At 35.7% G+C, this 19,535-nt stretch overlaps 1 protein-coding gene across 2 annotated transcripts in view; it reads right to left on the bottom strand.

The window, feature by feature from the left end:
- LOC126646789 (uncharacterized) overlaps positions 1-19,462 on the bottom strand; it is a 47,359-nt gene extending 27,897 nt beyond the window's left edge. For both annotated transcript variants that reach the window (XR_007630404.1, XM_050328343.1), the window contains exons 1-5: positions 18,787-19,462; positions 11,374-11,465; positions 7,858-10,380; positions 4,861-5,043; positions 1,341-1,508 (exon numbers count right to left, since the gene is read on the bottom strand). Coding sequence is in view for 1 of the 2 variants with exons in the window: in XM_050328343.1 (XP_050184300.1) it covers positions 1,341-1,508; positions 4,861-5,043; positions 7,858-10,380; positions 11,374-11,465; positions 18,787-18,848 (3,028 nt within the window). In the remaining variant the exon portion in view is untranslated. The remainder of the gene's footprint in view (positions 1-1,340; positions 1,509-4,860; positions 5,044-7,857; positions 10,381-11,373; positions 11,466-18,786) is intronic.
- Between the last annotated feature and the right edge of the window lie 73 nt (positions 19,463-19,535).

Raw genomic sequence — 19,535 nt, forward strand, 5'->3', positions numbered from 1 at the left:
GTGTTCTGGATGAGAAAAACATTCCTGCTTTCTGTGTCAGACCTCTATGCTGCAAATAGAAAATACACTCTAAATTTTCAAATGGGTTTAAATCTGTTTCTTGTAGTTTCATTCTTTTTATGTTTCAGAAGGCCTCTGTCTTTTGGATAGTTGTTTCTTTTCCTTTTGATTATCCTTCCTTGTCCACTCCCCACTCCCACTGCCTTCCTCCCTCCCACTCCATCTTCTGCCATCAGTGGCTGTATCCATTTGAAATGTCTTTCAACTCAGCAGAAATTAATAGTTAAAGAGATATAAATAGTTAAAGAGAGCCTCAGTAAAAGAAAGATCAGGGTCTAATTGCCTACTTTTTTCTTTTTTTTCAGAGTCTAGTATTATTATTGTGTCTCAAATGGCCTGGCTCTTTAGCAAATCTTATGTTTATGAAGGACTTTGGTGTAAATTTGATTTCTCAGAGTGTCTGGTTTTGATTATTTGATTGCCTTACTGTGCTTTGTTTTTTTTTTAATGGAGGCCAATTTAACAGTAACTTATGACAGATGTGTTGTCTTCAAATCGTGTACTATTTGGAAGACAGAAACTGCTTTAAATGCAAATTATTTAGCAGAAGGACGATTATTTGTCTAAAATAGATACTTCAGTACTGACTAACTATCTTGCCAAAGTTCTGAGCTCTCCTCTAGGAGGAGTTTTTACATATCGGGATATTTATAGAGGACATTTGTTTTCTCTCATATTCTTAGAGTTCCAACAAAGAACAATCTCCTGGAAAGCTACAGAGGGGTTTCAGTTTGTCTTAGATCTTTGAACTGTGTTACTTTTCAGTAACTTAACATTTGAAAAGTCAAGGAGAACCTCGATCTCCCTGAAAAAGTTGGTCACTATATCTTTTTTCACAACAGGGTCTAAGCCACAAATAGAATAACCCTTCATAGCAAATGATTCTTTCCTTTCTGGATCTACAATGTTTGAAATTTTGATGTAGAAGAGATTTTATGATCATTGTAATAATTTATGACCATAAATATCTCTCTATGATTTTGCCAGGCTTAAAGATGTTATGAAATTATCCTGCCTTTACCATTATCTCTTGAGGCTTAATTATGTCTTTTTACCAGTTTCAATTTTGTCAAGTAATTATGACATTTTGCAAGACAGTAGCTAAATAAGAACTACTTATTTACTCCAATAATCTTTTAGAGTCTTGCATTAGTCTTTTCCCTGTCTTCAGCATAAGCATCCAGCATCTTTTCCCACATGTTGAGCCCCAGAAAACCTCAGAGTGCCAAAAATAAATAAATTTCTATGACATTTATTACCTGTTGCTCCAACCAACTTACTTGCCACTGGTCTAGGTCTTTTGCTGAGACACCTAGGACTGTTATCCGGAGAGACATCATCTCCTCTGAAAACCCAGGAAGCAGAATGAAAGTTTTCTGTATAAAAACCTCTGTCTTCATTTTCAGCATGTAGTCCTGGATCTACTGATCGAGCATCCTCTGAATTTACTGTCATGATAATAAAAGAAGTAAAAGTTACATCAGTAGAGAAAATGCATGAAGAGTAACAGAGAGTTATTCCTAGCCAGTCAGCATGGAAGAAGTGCCGCAAGATTTTTAATGAACTATTTGTATGTACTGAGTTCTTCAATTTTGTTGGTGTTAAAGGGGCAGTGTCTAAAGATTTCCAAATATAAGACCACAATACTGGATGCTATTGCATACTGAACTGGAATAAGAAGTCCTAATGCAAATGGTCAAAACAGGAGATGTATGTCTTTACGAGAAGTCTGGCTTTAGCTAATTCTTAAGCTTTCCTATGGGGCCCATTAGATCAGGGAACCAAACAAGTCCTCTAGAAATTTAGTACAAGTTCAGTGCATTTGGGAAGACAAAAGAGAAGTTCAAAAGCATCTGACATGACTTGGGTAGTGATGACCATATTTGATGTTTTCTTAATCTTATGTCTTCCAGATGAGTAGTTTTGTTAAAAGTAGGGTGAGGAAATAATGTTGGTGTTTTTTTTTTTCTTTTAACATAGAACTTCTGGCATGTCCTAGACTGTTGGATATTTCACAGCATTTCACAGAATATTTTGAGTTGGAAGGGATGCACAATGATCATCAAGTCCAACTCTTAAGGGAATGGCCCATACAGGGATCAACCCCACAACCTTAGAATTATTAGCACCATGTTCTAAACAAATGAGCTGATCTCAGGGTATGGTGCTACAGGTGTTATCCCAAGGATTTTCAGGTTCATATTTTATATCAATTTGCATTCACAATGTCTTGCACTGAGTCCCCATGGAGATGGAGCTCTAGTTCTTTTCTGAGGGTAAAGCCAGAAATGTTCAGGCTTAAAAGGCAATAGGATGGCAGGCAGCTGTCTGTGTGAGAGGTTATAAACAGCAGTTAGACTATGAAGGAAAAGGCTGTGCATGGCAACATCCCAAGCATATTGGGAGCTGGAACTTCAAAGCTAAAACTGGATGCTGAAAGTCACATGAAAGTATATATCATGAGACACTATGATAACAGATAGATTGAAAATATAAATTGTCTGAGAGGAAAAGAACTATCATGTTCCTTTCAGTACTAAATGCCTAGCAAAATGCAGCCAGATTTAATGCAGCTGGAGAAAGGGTTTTCTTGCTTTGTTTACTCTGTATTAGAAGTCACAATTATTTGGAATGCTTTCCAGTTTCAAACCAGAAAAGATAAAAATTAACCTTTATTTTGTTTTGTTTGGAAGTTACTTCCTGAATGTATCTAAGTGGCCTTTTGACATAGACAGTTTGCTCAACTATGTCTGTGTAGACAAATACTTCACACCCACTGGCTTCTCCCTTATTATGCAAAAAGTATGAGATAGCATGATTAACTGTATAAGAAGCTGCTAGCAAATAAACAAAAAAATTAACGAATAAATAAACATTACTATGCTGATATGTTTGAAGCACATTTTAACTTGTTAGACTGAATGCATAAATTAATAAAATGTAGACTAGCACCAAGCAATTCGGTATAGACCAATATTTTGCCAGTTTAATCCTGGTTTTTTTTAATTGTAGTAGAGCTTAAAATGTGACAGATATGCAAAACTACAGAAATACATACTGCCACACTGGCAGCAAGGAGTTATGCCAAGACATTTCTTCTCTCTTCTCCTTGCATTTTCAGAACAGATAACAGTCTGTGTGTCATAAACAACCCCACTTCCCAGCTGCTGGAAGGAAGCATATAAGGAGCTGCTTCTTCTAAATATTAGTCAGGTTGTCTGAAGTCTGCAAACATCAGGAAACAGCCTAGACACAAAAAAGTATCAGGCCTATAGCATACCATCCAAAATGATTAGATATGACAATTTGTGGAAGAATTACCTGTTCTGGAGATCATTTTGGGTTCACACCATATGCTACTAAAAACTTTATCACATGGAAAGCAATTCTAGCTCTTGCAATTGGTTCTTTTCTATATATATACTTTTTCTATTAAACCAATATGTGCTTGACCTAATAAAATTTATGTTTCAGCTTTATATTCAAAGAAATTACTGTTGAAATCAATGAACAGTTTATCATGGTGTGAGTATCTCCTGATAGGTTTCTTGAGCTTGCGTGGTTTGACAATGAAAACTTTCTAAATCATTACCATGGACGTGAATCTGTTTTAGGGGCAAAGAATGAAAACTGCTACCAATAAAGAGGGGTTTTTTTATTTCTGTGTGAAATGTCAGTCATCTCTGCTAGTTTGTTAACTGGTATTAAAAACTTAGGGAATGGCTCAGTTATCCGAACACAGGTACTGCATTAGATGCTTTAGGGTATCTTGCTTGCCATCCAGTTACTGCTTCAAAAGACATGTTCCCTGTAGTTCACTTATCTCAGGGTCCTCTTAGTATCCCAGCTGGCAACTGACATCTATGTTTAGGCAGTGAATTGAGGCCCTGCTGATAAACGACTTACCTCTTTGCGACAGGGATAGAACATACTTAGAGTTTATTGTCTATTGGACCTGCACTGAATTCTTAGAGTTGATAGTCTTCTATAGGTTTACATTCTTCAAAAAGGAGGTTATGTATCTACAAATAAAACTTCCTACACCAAAAGGAACCATTATAGCACCATATATTTCCACAGGGAACTGCACATTTCTTCATCTGTGCAAAGTATTTCCTAAATTACTAAAATAGCAAAACAGGAGGCAAGGCAGTGTCAAGTAAGAAATAACACATACATTCTCTCCTAGACTCTGCAATCCTTGCTTGGTGATCCCATCTGCATGAAATGTAAATTCATTAAGCAGTTCATCTTTAAAATTCCTTCCCATGAAACTTGATCTGATGAATTTGGTACAGGCTCAAGTTTGCAGTGATGTGATGGATTTCTTAATGAGACAGTCTAACAGTCTAACTGTTTCAGTCAGTGCAGGCACAGTGAAGGACAATCTAGGCAACAAGCCCAAGATAAAAGTTGGAGCAGGTGGTTTCCTTAGGGAGGAAAGCATACTCCAGCTCAGCATGGCTTTGACATAAGTAGGCATCAGGATTATGATTTTTGTTATAATCTCAAACCGGCTGCCATATGATTACCTGCGTGTGCCTAGAGTTTGTCTTAATTGCATATGAACAAGTATGGTTTAATCAACTTTTTTTTCAGTCATATTGTTTGCTTATCCAAGGAGAGAGGATACTAATTTCCTATAAGGAATAGTTCAATTGATTAAAATATGCTTGGTCATGATTATGACTAAGGCAGGCACTCAGGTTGTGAACTGGAGATCAGTTTCCTCAGAAAACCCAGTCAAAGTGCCAATCACACAAAGGGGAAAGATCACAATTGTAAGACTCAAGTACTCACTTGATCCCTCAGTAATTGTGCTGTTTATGGAGCTTCCTCCAGTTGAACTGCATTTTTTGCTGTCTTTGAACTGTTTCCGTCTTCTGGCCCACTGATCTATTGCATCTTCCTGGGAACTGTCACTTGCTCTGGTGTCCTTCTTCAAAGGTAGCTTTCTAGTTTTATTCATTTCTGATTTCAAGTCTAAATTGTAACCAGATATAATTTGTGAGGAATGTGTGAGACAACTTGTATATGCAATTATACTGTTTAATATTTCCATATGCTAAATAGAAGAGTAATCTAACCAAACATACAAATGAAAATACCTAAAAATACTGAAAATATTCATAAAGTATATATTTTAAACTAACTGAGATGTTCATGCAGAGAAAAGTACAGCCACCTGTAGTTAAATATGTACATAGCCATTTGTATGTCATTATTTTAATGCAAGAATGTGTAAATTGCCCATAGATTTTATTTAAAGCGCTCATGCATTTTTGAAGTGGTCAGTATGCAGATATAAACATACTCCTATTTGAACACATAATAATATTGAATAATCTTGCAAGATACACGTGAAGATAAGAGGACGATATACCTTTCTATTTTAGGTTTCTTCCTAGGTAAAACAGAATAAATTTATTTTTTGTATCACTATTTCAGCTAAAAAAAATTTGGAAAACAGACTTTGAGTTATATTCTGTTCTGGAAATGCAAATGTAGCCACCGGCAAGGGGGAAAGTGAGCCCAGCCTCAACAGGCTCCCTGTAAGGTTGTGTCTGTGCTCTCACAGTTCTATAGCCTCTGTCTGGCTTCAGTAGATCTCCCTCAGAGATCCACGGAGCAGAGACAGGGTATTCCCTGGCACTATTTCCTGAGTGTTGCTGAGAGTCAGGAAGCCTATCTCTTGTAGTGCCCTTGTAGTGCCTTTTGCAGGAATCCTTTCCTCTCTGATAAGTGAAGTCCCCACAACAACAGCTGACTTCTAGATTGCCAGGGCTCTTCCCCCCCATCTGGTTTACCACAGTTGCATCTGTTTTTCTTTGTTCTAGATATTCTCACTCTTTGCTGAAAGATGCCACATTTCCTTTTCTGTACCACTGGATTACTAAGCTCAGGAAGTCCCACATTGCCCTTTTGTTCCCTTTGTCATGACAAAGTAGGCTATTATTCCAAAACTACAAGTGGATTTTGATTCATATTAAAGAGTTTTAAAACTTTAAATGCTTATACTGCCTCCTGGATATACACATTTATTCATTAAAGGTAGGACCTCCACAGGATTGCTAGGAATAACACAGAAGGAAAATTAAAATACAACTATAGATCAAAAGAGGGCCAAAGTTACAGACCAGGCACAAGTAGATAATTCTTAGTAAGGGTCAAAAGAGAAGAGGAGAGAGTAAAATAAAAATGCAAGAAATAGCTACATCTCACTTCCGTGATGTGTGTTCAACTGTTAAGGTCTAATGTATAATATCAAGGGTTTTGGCATGCATATTTCCTTTGGTGTCTTCATTCTATACCTTGTTCTATAGAGATTTCCATTTAATAAATTATCTATTTATTTTATATATTGATATTGAGATATTAATCTATATTGCAATATATAACTATATAGCATATCTATATAGTTTATATAAACTTCAGGAGGGAGCCCCTGGTGGTCTAGTGGTTAAGGGCGCGGCGCTGTCACCGCCGAGGCCCAGGTTTGATTCCCAGTCAGGGCCACTCCCTGGCAGATGGAGCTCGTTAGCCCTTAAAGGCAATCCATCTACGTCCTAAGGACCTCGCTGCCACCGTCCAAGCTCGCTTGGCCCCGGCAGATGAACCTTAGGATTAAAGGGTGGGCTCAGTTCCGCGCACACTGTGTCTCACCTAAAAAATCCAATGCGCAGGCTGGAAGGTGTAAAGACCTTCCCCGGATCTTCGCTCGCGAAGACTGGCCATTATATATATTTACATTATTATATATAAACTTCAGGTAGTTTTTAAATTTCCATTATTGCTGCCAAACAAGACAACCATGGAAGTCATACCAGTATTTTTTTTGAACTAAAAAGATTTTTAAAAAGCTTCTGATGGTTTTAACTAAGGTTCTTTATGACATTTTCCCATAATGAGAAAATACATATTTTTCAACAGTTTAAACCTCCTAAAGTCCAAATCTGCTGGAAACATTCTCTTCTGGACAGGACAATCTGAGGTATACTTGCATACAACCTGATTAATATTAAAAAGTTAAAATTAAAGTAGTTGGAGTGGTATTTCAAAAACAGATACACACATATTTGTTGTACATATTCATAATGTAAAAAGGACTCATTGTAGTGTGCAATGTCCCAGTACATCTTTACAGTTTTATGATCCAAAACACTAATTTTAAATGACCAGGATATGGGTAGATGAGTTATGGAAGGGAAGACAAGAAATTTTGTAAAATATTAGTTATTGAAAAATAAGTATTTTTCATAGGCAGATTTTTTAATATATAAAGAGAGGAGAAAATAAGGTTAAAGGATCCGCTCTGGTAATTTCAAAGAATTTAAAGGTTTATCCAGAATGAAGACTGAGATGTACTTAGAATTCAATATTTGTTTAGATCACATGGATTGAAAAAACAGATTTATGTGGTTTAAACACTGACTAGAGCTCTGAGTTCATGCCACATGGGACTGCTTTTACTATTCCTGCAGCAGTGTTTGCTTCTCTCAATACATGTATAGGATGCGTGGACTGTCTGATGTAGGAAACCTGCTCCTTGATTAAAGATGCATTAAACTTTTCAACTTTTTCATTTTATTTAGGTTACTTGGTTCTACAGGATGGCTCCTAGGATCCTTAACACATTAACTGCATATTACAACCACATGGCCAAGCATATCATACCATAACAATATCACTGTAAACTTTAAATAGACATATATTTTCCAAAAAAACACAGATGTCAAAAAAGCTCTTATGCAAAAGGTGTGTAAGTGATATTAACTTCAAAAATCTTGTAACACCTACCTTTCTGATTAATCTGTTTTACTGATGATAGGGGGATATCTGCATTCTCATAATAATCTTCTTTAATTTCAAAACCTTTCTCAATTTCTTCAGAGTTGGATTTGGCTAAGTGAGGTTGTTGATGTGCTCCAGGCTCTCTCCTTAAGGTATCATCAATTGACTGTTTACTGCAAAAGTTCTCTGACCTCTCCATAACATCTGAATGTTCTGTGGAATTCTCTTTCTTTTCTGTACATGCTGAAGACGTAGATAATATGGAAGCCTCTGCTGAATCATGGCAATCAGATCCAACAAGGATATTCCCAGATAGGTCTTGTATCTCAGAAAAGCTTTCTGATTCTTTATTTATGTCTTGCTCCTTGGGATCTAACCACAACGATGATAGCAAAGATTTTTCTGGTGTACTGCAGGATAGGTTAGTATCTTTTCTTATTGCAGAGCCAAAACATTCAGGTGTCAGTGTAGTATCATCTTGGATCAATCTTCTATCTAGTTCTCCATTTATCACTGGAGAGTCAGTTGGTACTGATCCTCTTCTGTTATTTGTTACCTCAGACTCTGCAGAGGGTGGGTGAACATTTAGCTCTAAGGCTGAAAGTTGTTTTGGGATGTTTTCTGTAGATGCGTCCTTAGTACTCTCCTTGTCATTAATGAATTCACCTGCAGAGCTTCTAGAATGTGGACTGAACTGTACCAGCTCAGCTTTGTTCTGCCATTCCATGTGCTCTTCTCTATAGTTGTACTCTGGTGCCCCTTTATCTAAAGCTTCTTCAGTGGACTCAGAGTCTTCCTTCCACATGGCCAGATTTCTCAGAGGCTCTTCACACCCATTTTCCTTTCTGTCATTTATAGTACCACTGGAATGAAGACTCTCCATTAATGTTTCTTCTGTTTCTTCACCTTGCCCTGCACAGTCTGCATAGTCATTCAGCAAATAAGTGCCATCTAGACTTTCTTCAGGCTCAGATGGATAAATGGTAACATCATGATCAAATGATGTGAAAGCATACCGATATGAAGACTTAAGACTTCTCAAATTTCTCAGTGGAGAAGTCAAGTCAGGGCACTTGCAAAGCTCTGTCAGTGAGGAGGTCAAGTCAGGACATTTAGAAAGTTCTGTATATTTGGTAAGAATATGTGAGTTCCTGTTATCCCCTGCTTTAGTCTCCTTACGCAATACTTTTAAGGATGGCAATGAATAAAAGCCAGAATCCCTTCTAGGATAAACTGGTGATGGTACGTTGAGGGTAGTATCTGGGAAAGACTTACTTCTCGCTGTTTTTTGCCCTGTGTCTCTGTGTTTGTCACAGTTATTTCTTTCTTGACCTAATACATTGTTCTTACCTATACACTCTTTCCCATTGTTTGGGTTATACAAAGTATTAATAGCTACAAGACAATTTGTATTATTTATTTTTGACAAAATTATTTTGTCTTTTGAAAAATCTTCCTTTTCATTGGTGTGGTCTTCATAGTCCACTTTGTTAAGTTTACAGAAAAAATTTTCTTTCCCCCAAATACTCAAGGCTGTAGTGAGGCTGTCAGAGTCCTTTCTGCTATTAACAGGGTACAAAGACACCCCCTCTGCAATTGTATCCAGATGCATTTTGTCACAGTCAGCAAATTCTTTAGGTGGAGGGAGAAGTGTACATCCATCTGGGAATGTATAATCTGCTTTTTCATGAAAGCTAAAAGATGACTCACAATCTGTATTACACGGTGCCTCTGTTACAGAATAATCTGTTTCACTCCAGTACATATCTTCATGTTCCTTGTTGGATGCTTTGCTCTGTGCCTGCTCACCAGCTTTGATGTTAACCTTCAGATTTTTTTTTCCGCTGGTATATTGCACTTGAATTTCTTTTGCTTCAATGTTCATTTCCAAGGAGGCACTTCCACTGATGGCAGTTGGACTTTTATATTTAGAGGATCCCCTGTATTTCCCAATGTCTTCTCCTGAATGGTAAGTTGAAGGACACTGGTACTTTGAACATTTTGAACATTGACTTTTCTGGTATTGTCTTTCATGACAATGTTTCTTGTTCTTTGAACTTTTCTTTTTTTCAGCCACAATATTTGTTCCCGAATCAGACAAAGAAACATTCTTAATTTCTACTTTCAAATTAAAAGAACCATATTTTACTTCTGCAGAAATTTTTCCAGTGGTCAAGCTAATGGACTCTGAAGAGTCTGGCTTGCCCCATAGTGTAATTTTTCCCTTGGATGAGTCCTCTGATTCACCAAAAGTTACTGTAGCTAGGATTTCATCTTGTTGAGGAGAAAACATTTTAAGAGGGCACTTCTTTTCCTTCTTTCCTTCTTTTTCACTGTCTGATACGTTATCAAGATCTCTATCTTCAGAAGCTTCTGAGCTACTCTGATTCTTGTTTACATGATCTTTTCCATCTTCTCCAGTAATCTTTACATCCAGCGGCTCTGCAAAGTGAGCCAGAGTCTCATCTGCTTTATTTTCAAGGCTTCCTACACTTTGCTGGCATTTACACATGGATGATAACTGTTCATCTAATTTAAAGCAAAAGAAAAGAAAAACCCATTTTTTCCATGACTTGGTCAGCAGTATCATAAATGTGTGATTAACTTTGAGTTACTTTTCATAGAAAACACCTATTTTATTTCTAAGGTGTAGTGTATTTTACACAACATTATTTTAAAATTTCAATATTAAATTGTTTTGTCTCAATTATTTGATAAGTAATGTGAAATCAGATTAAACGGGTTGGACCATGTTAATTAAATCTGATTTGAGAAAATCAATATATTAGCAGTTAATGAAGTTTTACAGTTGTTAGGGGATAAAATATTCTATGTAGTAAGAGCTATACTTTTAACTTTTATTACTCCTCCCATTATTTACTCAGTTCCTGGGAACACACTGGGAGAATCAATATCCTACTGCCTTCTTGCAGTCTGGGGTAAATTCTATGGAATGTGACTTTTATAATCCTTCTATACCTTAGCAAACAATTATCACAATCACACTGCAGATCAGTGGCACATTGCCAGGAGGTGTGAACCACAGCTCCCTGTTGAAAGCAGAAGAAAATTATGTTTTCTGGCTGTACTAGGCAAGATTTCATGGCATTCATACAATGACATAAAATTCTGTCTTGCTTGGGCTTTTTTTTAGGATAGGTCATGTGCATTAGAGGTTAACTGTTTACAGTGACATCAACCTAAATAGGATTAGAATAAACTATTAAACTACAACAACTTGGAGAACTTTACACCAAGAATGATGAAATTTTGAGGCAATTAAACAATAACAATATATTTGGAAAGCCTTTGCCAGAAATAGCTAGGTTAGCAGTTAACAAAAACAAAACAATAAGCCCCACCAAAATGTTAACTGTATGTAGCCACACTGGAGTGTAAATATTTCCAATTTGACAAACAGTTTTGGGCACAAACGTGTTTCTGTCTTGATGAGTAAAATGAAGAACAGCCACATATGATTCTGATGATTTTACTTCAAATTAAATATTTCTGTAAACTTACATTCTCTGGAATCAGAGCTCTTTCTGCCCTTGTAGCTTTTTCTTCTTTTTCTACTCATTTCTAAGAACCGAGGGCATCTGTGTTCCACTTTTCTGTGTGGGAGGGAAAACATCGGATAAAGAGAAAGCTTCTCCGAAATAATTTTGCTCTCTAACTCTCTCAGCCTTTCTAAATTGACTTGTTTCCCATGTAAGGACTGGTTATAATAAAAAATATAAAAGTTCTAGAGTAGGAAATAATGCATCTATTTCTTCACTTGGTTATTTAGAAACAAATTTTGATATAGCTTAAAATAGCTTAAAATCAATACTAATGGTGTCAGCTCTGGGGCCTGAACTGATACTCTTTAAAGCCTGTGGAAGATTTGAGCAGTGGCTGACTTTTTACAGTCTATGATTTTATCTGATTCTGGTTTTTAAAGATTAATACATTGTTTTAAACACAGATTAATACATTGTTTTACATGAGCTGCATGTAAAGCAAACCAAGACCAACCTGAGCCTCATAGTTTGGATTGCCCCTTGAACCAAAACTGTAACACAGGAGCTGAGCTTTGCATCCATGTATAGCTAGTCAGTCATTTTCTTGCAGTTGATCATTTAAGATTATCTCTCACTCAGGTGAGACCTTAAATTTATATTGAAGGAGCAGAATAGCTTGAACTTACTACTGTGGGGCTTTATTTTTTTTTTTTTTACAGTGTTCGAATATAATGAAACTGGTTCACTTTCAAAAGTAAGTCAATGTGTTAGAATTTGGTTCTGTTTATTTAATACAAATATTTTGCATTCTATTCAAAATTAGCTTGGAAACCATAATTCACATTCTTTGAAACGGGAAGTATTTGAACTGTTAATACATCATTGGCATGGTCTTGAAAATCAGTAGAGTTATGTTGGGAAAATATCAACTGGTTGCAAGTGTTATTAGTCATAAGCATCTTTAGATGTTTATCAGAACATAAACCACATCATTTTGGAAAGACCATGAATAAATTTTTTAGGCTACAAACCTAGCTGGTATAATGAGGATGTCTAAATTTTCTTACGAGTATTAGGATAAAGCATTTTAAATAATTATATTGACACTATAAGACTCACGTTACATGTCACTGTAGGCAGTGATACATAGCTAGCCAAACAGCTGGGAAGTAATACTTTCAAGACACAGTCATTGACTTCTACTTCTGAAAAAATTTAATTTTGTGTGAGGCCACATGACTGAATATGCCGGTGTTCTTATTCATTAGCTGGATGCAAAATGCAGGCATTCTCTTCTGTCTTTTTGGAAGACACTCTAGGGAGACTGAGGAAGTCTTGTACTTATTTCACAACAGACATTTTGGAATGTTTACATTGTCAGTTTTCAAGATGAAGCTGTACCTCTGTTTTTTCCAGAAATCTTCAGTCAGAGCTTGGCAGACAGCCAAACCTGCCAACTGAGCTCTGTTCTCAGCAGGAAGAATGAGCTTAAAGTCTCAAGGCTTTAAAGGACATAGAGGCAAGAGCTGGGACTGATACTTAGCTATAATTTTGGATATAAGGCAATGCCTATCAGTTCCAGACAAATAAATCCATATTTTCTTAAAGAGTTACATATGCAAGTATGCCAGCAGTATCAACCTCGTATTTAGAGGTGCCATATATAAGATCTGCAGACTGATGACATTAGGAACAACAGCCTAACACAGAACCATCATATGATTGGGATGGCTGAGGTTTCAGTTATAACTCATTAAGTTGCAATTGAGAAAATATTTTTACTTCTAGGACTTCTCTCAGTGCAACTTAAGAAAGATGCAACACACTCAATCCCTTCCCCTTCCCTTTTTCCTTTCCCTGTAATGGTAAAACATCATATGACTTTGGAGAAGAAATTCTAGGTCTGAGATGATCAGTAGTTTTACTGCTACTCAAACAGCATTTAGTGGCACATGATACTCTGGAAGTAGAGTAGGTAGATCATGTTGGCTCTCTGCATGACAGGATTTTGGGAAGTGATCTAATACCTTCTAAAATCTAAAAGTCTGAGCAAGGTGCCGTGAAACCATCAGTAGCTATAGAGAAAGGTCAGAGTTGTTTACAGAGGTAGGATTACAGATTTTGTTATGTTGTCAAAGGTGAGACTAAAGGTATAGGCTAAAAGGATGATTAGGGTATTTTTTTTTTTTTTATTTTTTAGTGACTTCTGTAATTGGTAGTAAGTAGATCAAAATTATAATGATTGTTTGCACTGTTTATTTGTGATTAGCTCTTACCAGCTCAGATGCTAATTCTATTATTTATATATTATTAATTTTTATTGTACCTTCAGTGTGTTAAAAGTGGTGGTATCTTAAATTTCAAGTGACCACTGAAAAGATAACTTTTGCTGTCCATACTTCATTTCCATATGTTACGTTATCCTTTCTCCTCTAAAGTCTACCACAGCAGAAGAGGCACCAGTTCTTTGCTTTTCACTCATTTTATCCATGCATTGCCTTTGTCTATTCTTGCGTTATTGGTCCTGAGCTGTGATGACAGAATTAGGAATTTCATCATCTTCAATCCCAGCCACATGAGTAGACCTCTTGACCTGAGTAAGGATTAGTTGTGTGCATTAGAACTGCAGGGTCAGACCCTGCATTAGGGACTGTTTTGTCCACTGCTGGATTTGACATGAACGTGAGTCTAACCAGCTTAGCTGGGAATAGAGGCACTCAGCAGCTCACTGGATGGAAGCCAATGTCCAGTGACATAGTGCTCTACGTGACAGGTTATTCCTACTACAAATAGCAGCGCTTGGGTGAGCTCAGAATAACAACATCTCATTTTGAGTAAACAATCACATTATAAACAAGTCTATATTTACATCACACTTTAAATACAGTTAAAGCTCTGCCTAGAATGGGTTAATTTGTACTGTGAATGACATCTGTAATACTATTTCTTTCAGGATAATGCAAGTGATGACAAACTCTCTGATAACAAAGGCAAAAAAATAGTTCTCTAACATATGTCTTTGAGTTCATCTTTCTAGGCAGAGGAGTTGCCTTAAAAAATTTCAGTAAAGTAAAACTGAAAATATGGAAAATATTTTATATTTATATAATATATAATTATATAATGGAGATATATATTTATATAATGGAGATTTATATAATATATATAATTTATATATATTTATATAATGGAGATTTAATGTGAAAACATGTGTTCTTAAGTATTCTAAACATGCATGTTCAGTGAACTTATACAGTAATGATGAGATAGGCAGAAAAGACAAAAAAAAAAAAAAGAAAGGAAAACATGGTGAATAGATTTACTAATGTTGAATAGGGAGGGCGTGATGACACAATACATTTGCAAAATATTTGAAGTTCTTTCAGGATAGTATCAATTTCCCTTCCTACAATTTCAGCATCCTATGCTATATAAGGCATGGCTATAAATATATTGAGTGGTAGCTCACTGAACACTTCCCCACTGAATCCAGTACTGTAGAAGAATGACCCAAACCAAGCCTTTCTGAAACAAGAACCTTTTACTGCTCCTTCCTTCTGGTTTTCAACTACATCAAACCCTTCTGTTTACTTCCTCTGGATATAGAATCCTACTCTTTTTCCCCATTACCTAGATGATCTTAACAATACTGAATTTACTAATTTACTTCCATTGCATCTATTTCTCAGTATTCTTCTATTCCTTACTTGCTGTTGTGGGTTTGCACAACTCTTGCCTCACTGAAGTATCTCTTACTGAAGTACCTTCTGATTTGCCTTTTTATAATTTCCACTAGTACGTTATTCGAATAATTTCTGAACACCCATTTTTGCAGTACTGTTGCCCCAAAATGTATTTCATGTCAGACACATACAGGATATGTTACCAAAAATGTTTGAAAAGATGGCTCTTTAGAAAAGGTGTCTAGGTGCCTACAAAATGTCTAGAAAAAAGTGGCAGGCAGCCACTTACAGGGTCTGTAACAGTGTCCTAAATCATTTCACAAAATTAATAAAAATATGAATTATGACTGTTAAGAATCAGCCTCCATTCAAATTAAACTCAGTAGATATTTGGCAGTATCCATTTTGCTCTGAGGACAGAGTATCCAAATGAAACACTCAGAAAAGCATGCATTAGTGGGATCAATCTGCAACAGGTATTGTACCAGAAATGACTGTCTTTCATGAAATACGCTGCGGGACCTCTAATGAGCACACTGAATCAGGATCTTCCTTTTTCAGATCATGAAAAGATATGAAACACCAGTCAATATTTCTGCAGTTCTGATTCTCAAGGAATGTTACTGTCTGAGCAACTCAGAACACATCACATAAGCCATAAACCAGCATATTTAGGAAATCCAAACCCCATGTAATGAGATTTTGCATTATTTTTGACTTTTCTATAAGCATCAAGTGACACCAGACAAGGTGTTAAAATAGATTTTAACCAGTCTTTCGAAAAGAAATACTAGGTATACTATTCTTGCCATTATGTTAAAGCTATCTCCCTGAGGCAGGGTGCACTACTACAGTAGCAGTCAGTCAAACGTCTTCAAGATTATTTTAAATGTATACTGAGAATGCAAGTGCAGCAAAGTAGTAGTGAAAAATAGTTCAGCCATCACTGGCTGTATATACAGAAGCATTTCAATCTTTTTAGGGAGAAGTCAAGTCATAGGTTTCACCTCCTAAATTCTGCAAAATTGTATGTAAACCTAATTTCTTATAAAGCTTCTGCCTACTTACTAAATAATCTTGCATTTGGTTAATTCTTTTGAGCTTTTGCATCATTAAAGACAAAATAATGTACTAATAAGGATATGCATTTATTTCAGATTTTGGAGATACTTAATTTCTGCATCAACATTTCTCATTCTTCCCTTCATTTAAAAATATGGTCTGCTTTACACTGCAGCAAACCAGTAGGTAGCCTCTGTGCAGTCCATACAGGATTCTGTGATGATTTTAACAGAAGTACTATATAATGAATATTTCAATTTACTGATAAGATTTTTCCAGTAGTATCAGTTCATTGCAATCAATGTTCATGTATTTATCATCACATAAGTAAAAACATATTTGTAAATAAAGAACGTAGTTTACTGTGCATTGTATCTCTTTTATACTGCATAAAATATTTTTTTCTTCATCAAATGCTCTAAAAATATATTTTAAGAAGTTCTGATATGCTAAAATGACAAGATACAATCTCAGTAAGTAAATATCCATCTTAAAAATCTTTCATTTAGGAAAACATTCTTATTTTCTCACTGTGAAAAAATCTGAAGGATTATCATGTTTTATAGTAGTTATGATTAGTTATAACAATTAGTATCTGTAGAATACTACCTTACAGGGTCTTATTAAAAAAAAAAAAAAAGACATTTATACTTACCGTTAGTATAAACCAATATTCATTTTCATAGAATCATAGAATCAGCCGGGTTGCAAAGGACCTCTGAGATCATCAAGTCCAACCCCTGATCCATTACCAATGTGGTTACTAGATTATGGCACTAAGTGCCACATCCAGTGTTTCCTCAGACAGTTGCTTGCTACTATGGACGCTTTGTGAATAGTTTGCTTTTCTAAGCTCATGAAGGGTGGGCTGTCTGTCTTGCTAAGCCTTAATAGGATAACAAGTTCAAATTTTTTTTTGCCTTGGACTTACCTACTTCTGTATTGTCAACCACAGTCAGCAATGCTATGCTGTATACACATATCCTTCAAATCACTCAGGCAATAAAGGACTACTAGTTATTTAACTCTTTACAGCTAAAGCAGATAATGAAAATAACAACCAAATGTACCCAGGCATTAAAAAATGTCAGCTTTGTCAATGAAAATTAAAAATAAAAGAGGAAGCAGTGCTCACTGTCTTGATCCACTTCTTTTTCTATTATTGTCTCCTAAGCTCAGAATCTGATTAGTACATTTAATTCCATGGAAGCGTCATGACTGGTCTACCTTTAATCAGACAGTTGACATTCACCCCTTTTTGCTTCACACATCGTAGAATTCAAGGTAATCATTTACAAACTTGGTACTACATAAGACATAATGTTCATGCTACACTATCAACACTGGAATGATTTTATTCTTCACGTTCACATAAACCCAGTATAAAAAATGAGATAAAAGAAGTATGTTTATAGGGACCACTGCAAAGTTTGTAAAAATATTACCAATTACATAAAACGTCATTACACTGCATGAGACTACAGCTGCATTAGAAATAACAATTTTTTTTTTGTTTAAACACCTAATTTATCTTTTTCTATTTTATTGTTACTATTTATATTATTTTAAGTTATTATAATTTCAAAAATAGATAAACCCCACATTTTCAAATTATACACTGAATAGAAGGTAACTCTTAGTGTACAGGCATTCCAGAATTCTCTGCCTTGTACATCTATACATCATGTATACTCATTATGTTCTTGTGCCATTGCAGAAGGGAGAAAAGAGTGAGATCATTATTACATAGTGCAAAGAAAACCTCTCTATTTTTAGTGTTTTAAGGAAGAAGCAGCCTGCTTGTAAAGCTGCTGCTGTCTTTTGGATAAGGCAACTGAGATCTTACGGAGGTGTTGCCCTGACCATATTCCAGCCAGGACCACTACACTCAGTTTAATTGCTGCTAAACTTAATTTGGAATTTTTTTTAATTTGGAATTGCTGTAGTTGCTAAATAACTACAAGTTTTTGCTCTTCAATTAGACATTTCATATGTAAACTCCAGACAATAACTGTCCTTCAGAAAATTTTCAAACTAAAATTCAAGCCTTGACCTACAAACTGGGCAAATTAAGCACTAAAAAGCCAGGAAAACTTTTCCTTTAAATAGGAGATTAAATTTATCAAAGTAATTTTCTTAAACAAGGTATTTGTCTTCTCTGTAAATGGTTCATCTGTTGGGGAGGGAAAAAGATAAAAAAAATCTTAAAAAGCTTTTAAAAAAATTTTGTTTAGATTTTTAAAATCTATAAATATTAAAAATTGTCCACACATGAGAAGTTATTAGAATTAAAAGATCATTAAAATATTACTCTAAAAATCAGAGATTACTCAAGTGTGGTTTCCATTGCCACACTACTATTTTCTGCTTTTCTTCATGCAGTAAAATGGAATTTTTAAATTATTTCTAAGCATTGTAATTGCAGATATATACTGTCATAGATTCTCAAATAAAAAACGGACCAGGGTATTAATGTAATTGCAGATATATACTGTCATAGATTCTCAAATAAAAAACGGAGCAGGGTATTAATGTAAGTATTGATTATGGCTACTTTGTTTGGAGTTACATGCTCATCCCAATAGCAACTCAATCTAATTTCCTGCATGAAAAACTAATATGTAGATGGGTCTTAGACATGTACTTTTAGTTGCCTCACAGTGATAAATTCTTTATTTTTACATTACCTATATTTGCTCTCTGCTTTATCCTCCCTTTTCCATCTGCTCCTCATTCCTTTCTTGTTCATCTTTGTTAATGTGCAACCGCCATAGTACCAGTCAGAATTTCCTCTCACTGCTTAGCTTCCACCACCTTCCAACGTTCTCCTTTATTTGTATGAGCAACCTGCAAACAGGCTTCCTTCTGTCCCACATTCTTTCTTAAAAGATTAATGCCACTGATAACATGCAGTCCTGTTGGTAACTGTAGTCCATGACAGCTTTCCACAATTCCTCCTCTCTGTAAAAGCAATTTTTAAGGGAAGCAGTGCATTGCTTCCTTCTCCCCTCCAGACAGCTCAAGAGATAACCTGGTGGTCTTCATTTGTACATAGAGCTGAAACAAGGGAGAGAATGAAGCAGTGTAATATGTCAAATGTTCCAAGGCTGTAAGAAATGGTTCTTGCTTTAAGTTTGATATGCACTGCCTTACCAAAAAAATCCCCAAAACTGCTAAGTATAGTGTGACACTGGACAGGAAACGAAGAACAAATAGGATTTATAGAACAGTTTTCCTGATTCCAGTGTGGCAGGAATTTTGAAACAAATAGGACATCATTTGCTGTTAAACAAAATGAAAACTACTCTGAGTAAACAAATCATCACATAATAGTAAGTTTGCATTTATCGCTGTAATTGTATTTCCCTTGGGTCATTTGCATTTCTTTTCCTATAACTGCGATGACTGTAGAATGACAGACTAGAAACCATTACAT

Source organism: Myiozetetes cayanensis, unplaced genomic scaffold, assembly GCF_022539395.1.
Source record: "Myiozetetes cayanensis isolate MyiCay16 unplaced genomic scaffold, myiCay2020 scf4, whole genome shotgun sequence".
Lineage (NCBI taxonomy): Eukaryota > Metazoa > Chordata > Aves > Passeriformes > Tyrannidae > Myiozetetes > Myiozetetes cayanensis.